The sequence below is a fragment of the Endocarpon pusillum genome (genome assembly GCF_000464535.1).
Source record: "Endocarpon pusillum Z07020 unplaced genomic scaffold scaffold1570, whole genome shotgun sequence".
Classification (NCBI taxonomy): domain Eukaryota; kingdom Fungi; phylum Ascomycota; class Eurotiomycetes; order Verrucariales; family Verrucariaceae; genus Endocarpon; species Endocarpon pusillum.
The window spans coordinates 37,919-50,457 of NW_006916034.1; the positions used below are offsets into that span (position 1 = coordinate 37,919).

Below are 12,539 nucleotides of genomic sequence, written 5' to 3' on the forward strand. Positions count from 1 at the left end.
TCAATTGTCAGTCTTTGAATGTTTTTTTACAGCCACACAAATCAAACAATAAAGCTAAACGTCTGGAAAACGGAACGAGCACTTGACGAGGTCATTTTTGGCGATTGCGTACAGTGTTATACTTCAACCAAACCTCCAGAGTTCTCAAACATAACCCTCAAACCCAGACTCAGGATTACACCAGTGTGTCCATTTGAATCAAATCGAGTCAAATAAACCAAATCCATACTTTCGTCAATTCAACCGACCTCTGGGATTATATAAGCAAATCAAATGGTGGCCATGATTTGGTGTATTTGATATGATGGATACACTGGCAATCTGTGCAGAAGTGAGTGTTAGGGACGCTCTTGCCCTGGTAGTAGCAAAATGGTATGCTGCCTGGTTTCGCATCTCTCGCAGTAGACGGTACTGCCATGATCATCTTCATATGAGCAGATGCATTTGATGGTGTAATCCTCGCTGTCGTCTTCTACTGCCGTCTCTGGAGGAGAGCCATTCTTCTTGGGCGATAGTGCGGGTGAAGGAGTGACTGGTTCGAAAGAGCAAGAACTAGTGATGTGGTAGAGAGTTGAAATCTGCGTGTGGATGGGGTAAACAGCGTGCATTAGCTGGTGGATTAACTAACTATTTACGTTAAGTTAGTCAACAGAAGCGCCTCATGCGCCTCACAACTTTCGAATGGCACCAGTGGACGTAGTAAACCTCGCCCGCAGTGAACTTGGGCGGTCAAAGTCAGGCTTCAATGCCACGTTCCGGATGGTGCCGTGATAAGAATGCATCCATTCTGACTCAGGGACTGATATGTGAACAGCGGTTGTGTGGAACCGTCCTCCCAGCCGGTGGAGCTTCGACCAGGAAACGAGCATTGTCAGCATTGTCGAGGATGACAATCCACTTTCCCTTTTTGTCGTCGCGTAGTCAATCGGGAACAGACTTGAAGCTTGAAGATGTCCGGCTTTGGAATCTTCCAGCCATGGATCCTGACCCAATCTGCGATTCCCGAAAAACTTTGACAGCTAGCTTTAATAGACGTAATCTACTCACCAGAAACTTAATACTCAAGATCAGTAGTTAAGATAGAGCAAGATACAAGCGGCAGTGAGGTTTCTAAGCAATTTCAAATGATTTCTATACGTTTTTCATGCGTAAGGAGCTCTCAACCGCAATTTTGCCCCGCTGCACTAGCAATTCGAGGGTTCTGCCAAGAAATTGCAGCACTTTTGCAATGGGTACGAGGTGCCGCCCAGAAGTAACGAGATTCGCCCTAGAGGGTATAGGGTGTAGACCAGGTATTTGACCAATCAGATGCCGTAGATCCTCTTCGTTGGAGCTGAATTTGCTCTCTCTCCTTGTTATAGCTATCTGGTACAAATCCTCAGTGTTGTATCCTTCGCTTGGAGTTCTGTGTATAATATAAGAGCGATAACAACTTTCATAGATGAAAAATGTGCAATTTGAGTGATGTATTAGAAACGGAATTAATATCTAGAAAGTACCAGACTTGGTGGAACTTAGACAAAATGGCGTATTGCTTATCACAGTACGCTTGTATCAATCTAATCCAAATCTGGTTTCTCATTACTTCTGGGCGGCACCTCGTAATCCCAAGAGATCATCTCCTGAAACCTTAAATCTCCCTATGAGAAACAGCCTACGGAGTACTGGGAGAACAGGCTACTAAAAGGTTTTCTCTAGGGATCTTAGACGTCCTGAGAGTTCAACCTCTTTGGGAGATTTCCTCCTAGGATTTTAAATTTCTCACAACCTTATATGTCCAGAGAGAAGATTAATGAGCTTTTTTTTATTCATGGGCTGTGCAAGCCGCCCTAGTGGCACCTACAACTATAAATACAGGTGCTCCTACCTCTCGCTTTCAGAGCCTAAGCTGTCCCCTACAGACTGGTTTCCCTTCTGCTCCAATCAGTTGCACTTCTACTGGACTGGTACGAAGAGTATACTGGTTCGAAGAACGGACTAGCACGGAGACTAAGATTAGTATTGGTACGAGGGAATATTCTGGTGTCCAGCCGCGCTCTTATTGGGGATTCATTAGTGAATGTTGTCAGTATCTCGATCTACAACCTACCGGTTCTATTTCTTCCACGCTGACTCTTAAGAGCTGGGCTTAGGGACCTGACTCGGATACCAATGCATCGACCTCTCTGCAGATCAATGAAGTATATGAAACGGTCAAATTGATCCTGGATGTGGGGAGTAGATATCAGTTTCCTCGCACAAGACTCCCGATCTCCCCGAAACCCATTTCCCATCCGGTACATGTGTTCTCGTGACAGTAATTTGAGCGATGGAACCCTGAGTTTTGGCTAAGCAACCATATTCTGAGCATACGGCTCTGGTGATTCTCAATAGAGGTTCTCAACTGTTGGCCTTCCACTTGTTCACCATTGACCGGGTCACTTAATGGCGCCGCCTAGCAGCGTTTTGGGCACCCACGGCTGTCCAAAGATTATGAATGGCACCTCTGACCCACTCCATGTTATCTAATCTGCCTTTGAGGATGTCGAGTATCCACTTATCGTCGGCTTGTGGTTTGCGTCTATTTGCTGCAAGAATTTCATTGAATTTTTCCCTATATGCGTTCCGGGCGTTAAGATATCGATTCTCCAATAAGCGAACCTTAGATCTCTGTTAGAACTTGGCTCACCAACGTATGATCTTAGATGGATGATATAGAAAGGATTTGGTGGGGCTCGTACATTCTTCTCAGTTACCAGATTATTCTGGTTCAGGTACTTGACATCTTCACCCCAGTTGTGTTTATATCGCCTGTCAAGGCTATCGACGAGTTCTCTAGCAGTAACCATGGTCGAGGAATAATTGTCAGAGTGTCCGGGTAGGAATCTGAGCTTTGCTCCTGGAGCATGGGCAGCAGTCAGCTATTAGTACACCGCACTGTGACAACCAACTCTGCCGGTTGCCCAAGCCACAAACACGTTTTACATCATTATTGGTAGATGATAATGTATAGTTTTTCATAAGTAAGCCACAATCGGGTCTTCGGGCCAGATGGGTCCAGATGCTTAGGGCTAACATGGATGAAGTCTATGTCAACTGATAACTCGCCGGTTTTCATAGGCTAATCTCGGATTGTGAAGGGGGTCTGATGAGGGGCAATCTAGGCACCTTTATGCAGTATTCCTGCTTGAGTTGTTATCAAACCCCACCCCTCCCGACCCGTGGGCAAGAGATGGCAGCACTCCAATTCCACTCCAAGCTGGAATTGGGACTTGCAGACGCGGCCGGAGATAGTGCGAGATGTTGGAATTGTAGGAATGCAATTGGCAAAGTTTCTGTTACATACATTCAGAGGTAGTATGCATGTACCGCATATCCTATCTGGGCAATATCCAACGTGGCATCCGAGTTGCGTGGCTAGCGATTAACATGCGGAAAGAGGGACAAGATCGAGCTTATACCCTTCGGGTAAATTGAGTGGCACTTAGATATCTAAATATGGCTCCATCTTCCGCCTCTTCAGCGGTTTTAAACATGCTGTCAAACAGGTAGAAGAAATGGCACTTTTTTCTCTCAAACAGGCGCAGAAATAAGTACAAATTGCGGCAGAAATGGACCCATCGAAAACAGGCAAAACACAGGGGTAAGGCGTAGGAATAGCGCTGACGCGGCATAATGGACTGGTATGAAAAATGGACAGCTTCAAAAAAAACGAGATTGGACCTAAGACTGGACTAGTAAGTACGCTTTTTTCGGGTCTTTGCCGGTGGTTCTTTTCCTGAATGCGCTGGGGGCGGTCCGCTAATCCTCGCGGCCCGCATTCTTAAGCTTACTTACTGCACTTTTCAGCCAAGTAGGTGAGCTTGGAGCTGCTTTTACCTTAAGAGGGATGATAGAAAAAAGAGGGTGGTTTTGAGAAGTGCACCTCCGTGTGGTACCTCTGTTTTGAGGGTGGGGAGGAAGTCCCACTACTTCCGAGCTCCGGACCGGGCCACGTTTCTAGTGTTTACCTAGAAAACCCACCTCTTCTAGCGACCGCTCTCGAACCCGGAACAAGTGCTTAATGGCAGACTGCGACTTCCTGAAGCACTTATCGGCGGGGGAGAAGCGTCCTATCCCCTTCCGAATTCACCCAACCCCGCCAAGCCGACAAGCGCAGTCCTGGAAGCTGGCAGGGAAGTCCTTTCGTCGTCTTTGCAATATCTCCTCCGGCATTTAATTCTAAGAGGTGATATACATTGCCGTCATCGCTATGATCGTCTCCATGACGCCGCGTATCCTCAAGGCCAACTGCTAGTTTGGCGGAATCTCAGGATCGCCTCTGGGTTTATAGGGTGGCTCCTGGCATCGTCTCTGATTTCTCGGATCGTGTTCAACGTCCCAAATGAAAGAATGGCACCCACTCAGAAACATCCACGCAGTTATCCCCAGCATTTCGGTAACAGATGACGGCGGTAAGTAGTCCCTAAGAACTCACAAATTCTCGATCCGACTGAGGATGAAAGAAAGAAAGCAAGGAAGGGGGGGGAGGGAGGGAGGGAGAGATCCTGGTTTCCTTTTCTATTCATCTGAGCATGGCATTCTACTATACTATACCCAGAAGTGCTTATGCATCTATAACTACAGATAGTGGTAGTAGCTTCTTTGACAAGGTGGTGGGGCGAAGACTTGCTCACTTCGTACTCACGAACGTCAGGCCAGCTGCGCATGCCTTTATGGAATCAGTGTCTTGAATCAGAGGCATTGATCTGTTCACTTTTTGACGTAGACTCAAGGACGAGCAGCCAAAAGAGCGTGACAAGCAGCTGGGGAGGTGGAAGGGACAGTGGTTCCATATATGTTACTCGTTACGTATACCACTAGCAGCAGCACCAAAATAAGAGCTCTACCTCGGTATGGAATGGAGAAGATTGATGATTTTATCTAGATAGCTCGACCCCGTCCTCGTGCCCTCTCTGTCCGTACTGCTCACCAGCCCCTCCTGATGCTCATTCTGTTTCCCCGCTTGTACATCAATGTTCGTCTCTTGTTTGAAAGCAAAAGTCGAAGATACACCATAAATGAGGGCCGGAAGCTCCAGAAGCTTTCAAACAAAGCATGACTTGGACAACTACTCTCCACCATCTTCCTTGAGGTGAGATCAACGATTTTGCCGTTTTTTTGACTAGCAGACAGGATAAGATGCCCCAGGGTGACAAGTAGGCGCTCCCTAGGATGTGTCAGGAGTCTCCGCCAGGGCATGCAGGGTTCTCGCCAAATTTCTGTGGGTACACAACAGTACTGTGGTAATGGACGCAGAAACAACTTTTGTAAGCCTCATTCCATACACCAGCCGTTCTACTGCGGCAGTGTATTTTACTCCACTCACGACAGGGGTCCATCTTATGAGACTCCGCACACGTTGGAGCTTCGTCAAGGCTCCCCGAGTTGCCACTTTCCTCTTCCTGGCTGACCACATGCTCTGCGCGTGGCCAGTAATTGGTATTAGAAACGATTACTGGCTCTTTGATACCTGTGCGGTATACCACGCAATAGCATTGGCCAGTCGTCTCGTCCAAGTAAGGCTCCGTCTTTCCCTGACAAGTGTTGGCCATACGACGACATGCCTCGGGGGTTGGTTTTCGAAGAACACCACTTTGATCGGACACGGAACGTTTGAGGAAGCTATCAAAGCTGTTGTTGGGTGGATCGAGTTTCTTACAGTAGCAAGTTTTGAGGTAGGGATTGAAATATGGTCGCTCACTACCATCATTACTGCAGGTAATTGATCGACATGTCTCTTCCGAAAGGGTTATCGATGAAGATAGGCCTGCGATGCCACGCTTCGTCGTGGTGAGCGGAGCGGGCCGTATTGAAGGATCTGCTCCTGCATCCTGAAACCATGCGTCACGTTTTACGTAAGATAGACTCTGGCTGGTAAGAATGGACAGGCTTGGAGGCGCGCTGGGGTCGATAAGGTCGATGTCGTGGACATACTTGTCTCCGTGGAGCTTGAAGACTGTGCCGTTGCTGATTTGAACGTGATACGTAATACTGTCACCAGGTTCGAAAGTAACTGCAACGATCAAGGCAGTCTCTTCCGCAGCTGTGGAAACCCTGGTCTTCATGTTCGTCGGCATAAGGACAAGGTTAGGCGCTGGATCTGTGCCAATGCTGCTAGCTGCGATGGTTGTGCTGGCATTCAAATTGAAGCCATCCGGTGCGCCAGCAAGCTGAACATGAAAAGAGATGACATCATCTAGAAAGTAGGGCTGCACAGAATACACCCTTGCATTGTGCTCAGCAATCCGGTCTGTAGCTTGGTGAATGAGCCAGGGAAGGCCGTATTTAGGCTCGCACAGGCATCGATTGAATACAGAGTCGTAGTAAAGTTTGGTGGTGTTGGGACATTTGAGAAAGCCGCATGGTGTTGTAAGCTGTTAATGTCAGCGCGGTGGTCAACGAGATCAAAATGAACCAAACATACATCTTGCTTTTTCCACCGAGGACAGATACAATACCCAGTGGCGTTGCTCAGAGTAGCGAATCCATCCCAGCATCCTATTTGGGAGCAGGGAACAGACTCGTTGCCATCATGCACAATGATGTCGGCTGACTGTTGCACACCCAACTCCGTCTGATGGTATCCATCAGCAAAGCGTATCTTCACTTCATCTCACCTGGCACGTACCGGCAGGCCTAAGACTAACACCGAAGGAAAGAGCACAATCAAGGCAGAGCAGAGGGTTTTGAAATGCATCATCACAAACACGCGATGAAAGGAAACAATTCAGGAACTTGGGTCGCAGGAAGTAGAACGGATGCAGTACTAGGATACAATGTAGAATGTAGAGAAGGAGGAGAATCACACGGTGCTGGGTGGCAAATGAGAGACCACGGCGGGGTTGATGTGAGTGCGAAGGTGGACGTGAAGGACAAGGACGACGACGTGTTTGCTCCAAATTTGGCAAGCGCAGCGGATGGGAAGGACGACTGGAGAATTTGGAATACCAGTGTAAGTCTGTAGGTTGTGCAGTAGAACTGATCAACTGGCACTGGCATCAACACACTGTAACACAAGTCTCTACCCTCATCTCGTTAACATGCCTTCACTCAACAATACTGAAGCATCACTGGGTAGAAAAGCCTCTACCGATGGTCGCCTGTTCGTCCCTTCTCACAACAGTCCTCGAATACAACCCTATGGCTATAGCGCACCGAAGACCGAGTGTCTGATCACAATCAACCAACAGGTCGCAAAGTCACGACGGTGATTGGCAGGCCACATTCATCCATATGTGGTGTCCTGAAGGGGTGGGAAACTTCAATGGCGCCGTCGCTTTATCTGGTCGATCCGATCAATGATCCCATCCTTAGCCTGAAAAGGCACCGAATACTGCGGCCATATGAGAGAGTCATGTTAGGACAACTGTCCCTCCCAAGACCGGGCGAGGAGTCGAGAGTATGAAGGAAGCAGGGTCGGTGTCATGCTAGAGCCAGATGTGCGCACACAGAGAGCACTTCAGAGCCGCTATTTGCTAGTCGACAAGCTTTCGACCTGGGACTAAATTACTTTGTCACTGATGGCCATCAAGGTTGTGTTATGTTGTCAGACGCTTTCGCGAGACGGCTGGGGCAGGATCGGATACGTACGACGTATGCGAACTCCTCTTAACTAACTAGTTAGTGGCAAGCGGGGCGATGAATCTTGCTCTCACCGACAGTACCGAACCCCTGCTGCCTGCATCGCTTGGATCGACCTCCGCCATCACCACGTCTGCCAGACACCGCCTACATGGCACCACGTCTCGATCCCTGGAAGCTGCTGCATTTTACCGGCGCAGCTATAGTATGATGTGTTCGCAGGTTCGTGGACCGCACCCAACGAAGTGGCTGGGTTTCATGATTGGTTGTTCAATGCACCAACCTCCCTGTCCAGCCTCTCGGATTCTACCACCACACCCTCCACTATGCACATAAGCGGGTCTTTAAGCTTCCAACATGGCCCTTTTTACTTTCGATGCTCTATCCTCCCCACTGACATACTTTTACGACCGTTATGAATGTTGGGACTGCAAGATTGGACACTGTGAACTGTAAGTCCTCTCGAGGCACTGAGTATCAGCCGAACGTTGGAGTTGACATTGTAACAGCCAGCCAGCCTCAGCTTGTACATACACCCTCACAACGATCGCTTGCTGCTTCGGACCATTCTTCCTTCTCAGACTATGCATCGGAAGCATCGAGCGTTGAGCAACGAAACCGGTCCGTACAGTATGAGACTCCGCCGTCCCGAGCACACTCACCAATTGCCACCAAAACGGCCGACTCCGAGATGACCTTGCCGTCTCGACCTGTGACAGCGTACCCGGCTCCACTCAATGTCAGGCGCAGTCAAGCTCCACAAACGCGGATTCGAATTTCCGACCTGTACAGAGACATACATAATATCAGCCCTCCAACGCCTGGGGTGGATGAAACACCGTATATACGATTTGCCATCGAGCAACTCACTCGCGATGAAGAGCTAATGGGAAGGGCGCGGCAGGGCTCAGACTCTAGTCTTGATTACCCAGGCGAGCGTGGCATCTCAGACGAAGGATTGGGCTATAATGCCGCTCTTACGCCTCAGAAGCCAGCTGCACGCCGCCCACGAAGACCACGAATGCCGATTGAAGAGGTTTCGAGACAAGGTATGGACAACAGCTCAGAAAGGCAACTGACAGACTGACGAGATGTATAGTTGTTGACGATATCTATATTACCGCTGATCCGCCTGAGCATCCTCAATTTCCGCAACTTGGCTATCTACCACCACTTCTCAGATTACCTTTGCTCTTACTCTTTATTTGCGTGTGCCTACTGATGATTGCGGCCCTGATATTTTGTAATGTATACTGCCTCCAGAACAATGGATTGTACGATTATGACGGCACGGGCACAGCAAGGTATTTCATTTTTCAGTTCATGCCACAGCTTTTGGGCATCATTGTCATTTTCTGGATTTTTGTTCTGCAAGCGGCTGTCTATCGCATTATACCCTTTGCTTCTATGGCTACTCGGCGTTCTCAAGATCGTGTGTTGCAAGACATGTCCATACATCCTGCGAATTTTCTCCTTCCAGATTTGAGACATTTCCAAAGTGGCGAACCAGTTGTTGGAATGTGTTTGCTGGTTTTCTGGATTTCGTATATTACTGTACCATTACTCAGTTCCATGTTTCAGACTGGGCTGTTTGAGATCAACGGCCTCCAGCGGTGGCGGTGGACAAGTGTCCAGGTCGTGGTTTGGATTTTGGTCGCTCTTTATGCCCTGCTCATTGCGGCGACGGTGCTGATCGTGCTGCGCTTTCGGAGGCGCGAGTCTGCTCTGATGTGGGATCCGGTGTCCCTGGCCGATCTGATCATGCTTTTCCAAAAGTCAAACATCGTCACCGATCTCGACGGTTCAGAGATCTCCGAGTCCATACGAGCACACATACCGCCGAGGCCCTTACGACTGGGCTACTGGACCACGTCAAGAACCGCTGAAATCTTCCACACAATCGGCGAGGAGAACGCACCGCTTCGAAGACTTTCAAGAGGGCAGAATGCGAGCAACGGAAAGCACATGGAAGGCTACGACTCGCCAAACATCGACATCGAACAGCAGCGCTACTCCCACGCCGAATCTTTCAACCGCAACATCCACTCCCCCTTCTTTCGCTACCGCTGGACCCCTCGATTCCTCCGCGACTCAGCTGTCGTCGCCTGGATAGTCGCAGCGCTAACCCTCTACCTGGCATTCCTGATCGTCAGCTTTGTCAACTCCGCCGTCGAGCGCGGCTTCCCACCCGGTGGCGTCCGCACCGTCACCAACCCGCACGGATTTTCGCCCTCGAACTTCCTCTTCAGCTTCCTGCCCTCCCTCCTCGGGATGGTCCTCCTCCTCGCCTGGCAACCGATCGACACCTACTTCCGCGCCATCCAACCCTTCGCCAACCTGTCCTCCTCGCTCGACGGCGCATCCGCAAAAGACAGCCTCCTCCTCTCCTACCCGGCCTGCTACCCACTCCAAACCACCTTCGTCGCCCTCCAAAACCACGACTACAAAGTCTCCTGGATCTCGCTCGTCAGCGTGCTGTCCGCCACCATCCCCGTCCTCGCCGGCGGCATCTTCACCGCCCAGTTCTTCAACCAATCCGAAGTCCGTATCGCCGCCACCATGCCGGCTTATTACGCCCTCTGCGTGTTCCTGGGCGTCTACGCATTCTCGTTTCTGGTGGTCTGGTCCAAGAGGAAGAGGTACCTGCCCCATGCCATCAGCACATTGGCGGATTATCTCAGCTTTTTGTATGTGAGTCCGCTTTTGGCCGATCCGGTGTTTGTTGGGGTGAGGTCGAAGGAGGAACTCAGGGAGAGGTTGGTGGGGCGAGGGGGAGCGGGAAAGAAGAGGCGGAGGATAGAGGTCAGAGGGGAGGCGGGTGAGGAGAGATTTGTATTTGGGGTTTATGTCGGGCGGGATGGCAGGGAGCATCTGGGTATTGATCGCTTGCATAGGGGGGTGATTGAGCCTAGGACTGGAGAAGCAGGGAGAGGAGGAAGGATATGAGGAGGGCATGGAATAAAGATAGGGGGATAGGGCGAGCGAAACAGTCACTTAGAAATTAAGTTCACCGTCAAGTCTACGCATATATCCGCTCCGTTGAACAACAAGAAATATATGGCTCCTGTGTCGTTGTTTCTCATTGCGTCGACTATCTGTCTGTCTGTCTGCCTGCGTGTCTGTTTCGCATGTGGCCTTTTCGGTGCTCTGCATAGCAGCAGCAACACAAGGACCTATCCGTAGACGCTATTAGGACATAGCCGCAAGCACATGACGCCTCTCACCAGGTGCCAAATCACCAAAGCAGCGGCATTCGTCGTGAAAATCCCGCGAAGGTTGAAAACTTGCCAGAATCCCCCCGAACAGTCATGAGCCGTCAGTCGTCATCTAGAAAAAATTCGTCACGACCCCACGGGATCCGGCTGCACGACGATCTCCGGCGGTGTGGCGAAGCTCAGCCCGGTATTCCTCTCCTGCCTTGCGACTTCGATCAGGGTCTCGAGCCTCCAGCGCCTCTCGAGCCTCTCCTTCTTCTCCGCGAACGCCATCTTCAGCGCCTCCTCTTGGTCGTGGAATTCCGCCTCCGCTGCCGCGACCGCCCCGGCGTGTTCGGCTTCGAGATCCTCCATCTCGCGGGCTTTCTTGGCGATGAAGTCGGCGTACTGCTTCTCCTGTCGGCCTCTGAGGACCTCGATCTTGGCGCGGTGCAGGCTCTCTATCGTGTCGCGCTCGCGGTATTGTTGCGCTAGGTTGTGGATGTCTTTTTCTGTTACGGTGCGGGTGTATGGTGGTGAGGGAGCTTGAGGTTGAAGTGGTGGCTGCGGTTGTGGCTGTGCTTGCGGTTCCTGGTGTGGTGATGGCGGTGTGGCTAAATCTTCGATGGAGCTACGATTCGAGGGGGATGAGGCGGGGGCCATTCGAGGTGGGGGGATAGGGCTAGATGTTGTGGTGGGACTGTGACAGTAGGCTTCCATGTGTTTGAGGCGAATGACGCAGGCGCGCTTCTCGGCCTCGAGGTCTTCCATCAATTTCATTTCGGCTTCGAGTTGGCGGAATTCGAGGTCGGTGATGGATTTCTCGTTCTGAGGCACTTAGAAAGGGGGTCATCAAGCTAGTAGCAGGGCCGGTCAATACCTTGATTTTTGTTTCTTTTAAAATAGTCTCCTTGAATTCGATTCTCCCCTTTCTGGATTTTTCATGCTCTGCCCGCAGAGAGACTAGGCACTCCCTCTGGTAATGTAGAAAGCGGTCTCTCTCATCGTGCTGCCGCGACTGCAAGTCTTGTACTGCAGCACACTGTGTTGTCCGCTCGATCGCCTCGCTATCTTCCAAGCTAGAATCTCCAGTTCTTATGTTGGCTATAGGCGGTATTGGCGTGGACCATGAGCTCTGCTCCGAGGTTGCAGATACTGGACTTTCAGAGTTTCCCTTGACGGAGTAGTCATCGAATGCAGCAGTACCACGAACGCCATGTTCATTGCTTGTAGGCGTATCAACCACCCTAGATGTTGCTGACCTCCTCTTTCTGAAAACCGACATTATTCTTATGCCATTTCGAAGGCCGGTAGCTTTCTTCTCCGTGATTGAATAGAGTGATGGTGTGATTGAGCGGGTAGAAAGAACTGGTGGCGGATGACCAGAAGAAGGCTGAAAGGTGTGTCTTCTATCACTCGATGAACAAGAGGTAGGCCCAGTAGATTGTGAAATGGCAGAACCCGGCTCTTCTGGATCGGATGCAACGGTCATTGCAGAGGTTGAGGAAGTCAGGAGACCAGCACCTGGCAGCCGATATTGTAAGCCGAGCACATGGGCTTCAAGTCCAAGTCGGTGATCAAGTTCGTCCTCGGTCACGTCTGGCGGTGATCGAAGGACGGATGAACGAAATGCGTCCTCGTCTATCATCTTCTGCGCACACCCTGCTTGCTGCATTTTGAAAGTGTTGTTCTTGAACAATGCCGTTGAATGAACACATCTAGTCCTCAGAGTGTTTGGTGCAT

The 12,539-nt window shown here is 50.3% G+C and overlaps 3 protein-coding genes across 3 annotated transcripts; 1 reads left to right on the plus strand and 2 right to left on the minus strand.

Moving 5' to 3' along the window:
• Nucleotides 1–2,421: 2,421 nt before the first annotated feature.
• On the minus strand, nucleotides 2,422–6,718 carry EPUS_05352 (uncharacterized protein; the record flags this gene model as incomplete). The annotated part of the gene is made up of 6 exons (XM_007802208.1): nucleotides 2,422–2,640; nucleotides 2,721–2,900; nucleotides 3,326–3,396; nucleotides 5,348–6,395; nucleotides 6,446–6,595; nucleotides 6,650–6,718. 6 exons carry the CDS (start codon nucleotides 6,716–6,718, stop codon nucleotides 2,422–2,424), a joined length of 1,737 nt encoding a protein of 578 aa, XP_007800399.1.
• A 1,241-nt stretch (nucleotides 6,719–7,959) lies between these two features.
• EPUS_05353 (uncharacterized protein) lies at nucleotides 7,960–10,548 on the plus strand (the record flags this gene model as incomplete). Its single annotated transcript, XM_007802209.1, has 3 exons — nucleotides 7,960–8,054; nucleotides 8,116–8,651; nucleotides 8,702–10,548. 3 exons carry the CDS (start codon nucleotides 7,960–7,962, stop codon nucleotides 10,546–10,548), a joined length of 2,478 nt encoding a protein of 825 aa, XP_007800400.1.
• Nucleotides 10,549–10,943: 395 nt separating this feature from the next.
• Nucleotides 10,944–12,471, minus strand: EPUS_05354 (uncharacterized protein; the record flags this gene model as incomplete). Its single annotated transcript, XM_007802210.1, has 2 exons — nucleotides 10,944–11,624; nucleotides 11,677–12,471. The coding sequence occupies 2 exons, from the start codon at nucleotides 12,469–12,471 to the stop codon at nucleotides 10,944–10,946; spliced, it is 1,476 nt and encodes a 491-aa protein (XP_007800401.1).
• Nucleotides 12,472–12,539: the final 68 nt, after the last annotated feature.